This window comes from Squalius cephalus (genome assembly GCF_949319135.1).
Source record: "Squalius cephalus genome assembly, chromosome: 13".
NCBI lineage: Eukaryota > Metazoa > Chordata > Actinopteri > Cypriniformes > Leuciscidae > Squalius > Squalius cephalus.
This window is the reverse complement of record NC_137134.1, coordinates 38,822,575-38,825,074: the sequence shown is the minus strand read 5'-3', so window position 1 is coordinate 38,825,074 and position 2,500 is coordinate 38,822,575. Positions and strand designations below refer to the sequence as shown.

Here is a 2,500-nt window from a genome sequence, read left to right as displayed (position 1 = left end):
CTAATATAGTTATCGTTATAGTTATCGTCCGCTGGTGTGAACACTAATATAGTTATCGTTATAGTTATCGCCCGCTGGTGTGGACGCTAATATAGTTATCGTTATAGTTATCGTCCGCTGGTGTGGACGCTAATATAGTTATCGTTATAGTTATCGTCCGCTGGTGTGAACACTAATATAGTTATCGTTATAGTTATCGTCCACTGGTGTGAACACTAATATAGTTATCGTTATAGTTATCGTCCGCTGGTGTGAACACTAATATAGTTATCGTTATAGTTATCGTCCGCTGGTGTGAACACTAATAAAGTTATCGTTATAGTTATCGTCCGCTGGTGTGGACACTAATATAGTTATCGTTATAGTTATCGTCCACTGGTGTGAACACTAATATAGTTATCGTTATAGTTATCGTCCACTGGTGTGAACACTAATATAGTTATCGTTATAGTTATCGCCCGCTGGTGTGGACGCTAATATAGTTATCGTTATAGTTATCGTCCGCTGGTGTGGACACTAATATAGTTATCGTTATAGTTATCGTCCGCTGGTGTGGACACTAATATAATATAGTTATCGTTATAGTTATCGTCCGTTGGTGTGGACACTAATATAGTTATAGTTATCGTTATAGTTATCGTCCGCTGGTGTGAACACTAATATAGTTATCACTATAGTTATCGTCCGCTGGTGTGAACACTAATATAGTTATCGTTATAGTTATCATCCGCTGGTGTGAACACTAATATAGTTATCGTTATAGTTATCGCCCGCTGGTGTGGACACTAATATAGTTATCGTTATAGTTATCGTCCGCTGGTGTGGACGCTAATATAGTTATCGTTATAGTTATCGTCCGCTGGTGTGAACACTAATATAGTTATCGTTATAGTTATCGTCCACTGGTGTGAACACTAATATAGTTATCGTTATAGTTATCGTCCGCTGGTGTGAACACTAATATAGTTATCGTTATAGTTATCGTCCGCTGGTGTGGACACAAATATAGTTATCGTTATAGTTATCGTCCACTGGTGTGAACACTAATATAGTTATCGTTATAGTTATCGTCCACTGGTGTGAACACTAATATAGTTATCGTTATAGTTATCGCCCGCTGGTGTGGACGCTAATATAGTTATCGTTATAGTTATCGTCCGCTGGTGTGAACACTAATATGTTATCGTTATAGTTATCGTCCGCTGGTGTGGACACTAATATAGTTATCGTTATAGTTATCGTCCGCTGGTGTGGACACTAATATAATATAGTTATCGTTATAGTTATCGTCCGTTGGTGTGGACACTAATATAGTTATAGTTATCGTTATAGTTATCGTCCGCTGGTGTGAACACTAATATAGTTATCGTTATAGTTATCGTCCGCTGGTGTGGACACTAATATAGTTATCGTTATAGTTATCGTCCACTGGTGTGAACACTAATATAGTTATCGTTATAGTTATCGTCCGCTGGTGTGAACACTAATATAGTTATCGTTATAGTTATCGTCCACTGGTGTGAACACTAATATAGTTATCGTTATAGTTATCGTCCACTGGTGTGGACACTCATATAGTTATCGTTATAGTTATCGTCCGCTGGTGTGGACGCTAATATAGTTATCGTTATAGTTATCGTCCGCTGGTGTCGACACTAATATAGTTATCGTTATAGTTATCGTCCGCTGGTGTGGACACTAATATAGTTATCGTTATAGTTATCGCCCGCTGGTGTCGACACTAATATTGTTATTGTTATAGTTATCGTCCGCTGGTGTGGACGCTAATATAGTTATCGTTATAGTTATCGTCCGCTGGTGTGGACACTAATATAGTTATCGTTATAGTTATCGCCCGCTGGTGTCGACACTAATATAGTTATCGTTATAGTTATCGTCCGCTGGTGTGGACGCTAATATAGTTATCGTTATAGTTATCGTCCGCTGGTGTGAACACTAATATAGTTATCGTTATAGTTATCGTCCACTGGTGTGGACACTAATATAGTTATCATTATAGTTATCGTCCGCTGGTGTGGACGCTAATATAGTTATCGTTATAGTTATCGTCCGCTGGTGTGAACGCTAATATAGTTATCGTTATAGTTATCGTCCGCTGGTGTGAACACTAATATAGTTATCGTTATAGTTATCGTTATAGTTATCGTCCGCTGGTGTGAACACTAATATAGTTATCGTTATAGTTATCGTTATAGTTATCGTCCGCTGGTGTGAACACTAATATAGTTATCGTTATAGTTATCGTTATAGTTATCGTTATAGTTATCGTTATAGTTATCGTTATAGTTATCGTCCGCTGGTGTCGACACTAATATAGTTATCGTTATAGTTATCGTTATAGTTATCGTTATAGTTATCGTTATAGTTATCGTTATAGTTATCGTCCGCTGGTGTCGACACTAATATAGTTATCGTCCGTAATCGGTCAGTAATGACGCCTGTCTGTCTGTCCTTGCAGTGATGCCGAACCCGCTGCGTT

General features: G+C 38.0%; 1 protein-coding gene across 1 annotated transcript in view; it reads left to right on the top strand.

Moving 5' to 3' along the window:
* The window catches only part of celsr2 (cadherin, EGF LAG seven-pass G-type receptor 2), a gene marked incomplete at its 3' end in the record, with an annotated part of 61,786 nt that overhangs the window by 36,362 nt on the left and 22,924 nt on the right, over window positions 1-2,500 (top strand). Inside the window, exon 9 of the mRNA XM_079890960.1 lies at window positions 2,480-2,500. This exon is cut by the window's right edge and continues 146 nt beyond it. Within this exon, the coding sequence (XP_079747086.1) occupies window positions 2,480-2,500 (21 nt within the window). The remainder of the gene's footprint in view (window positions 1-2,479) is intronic.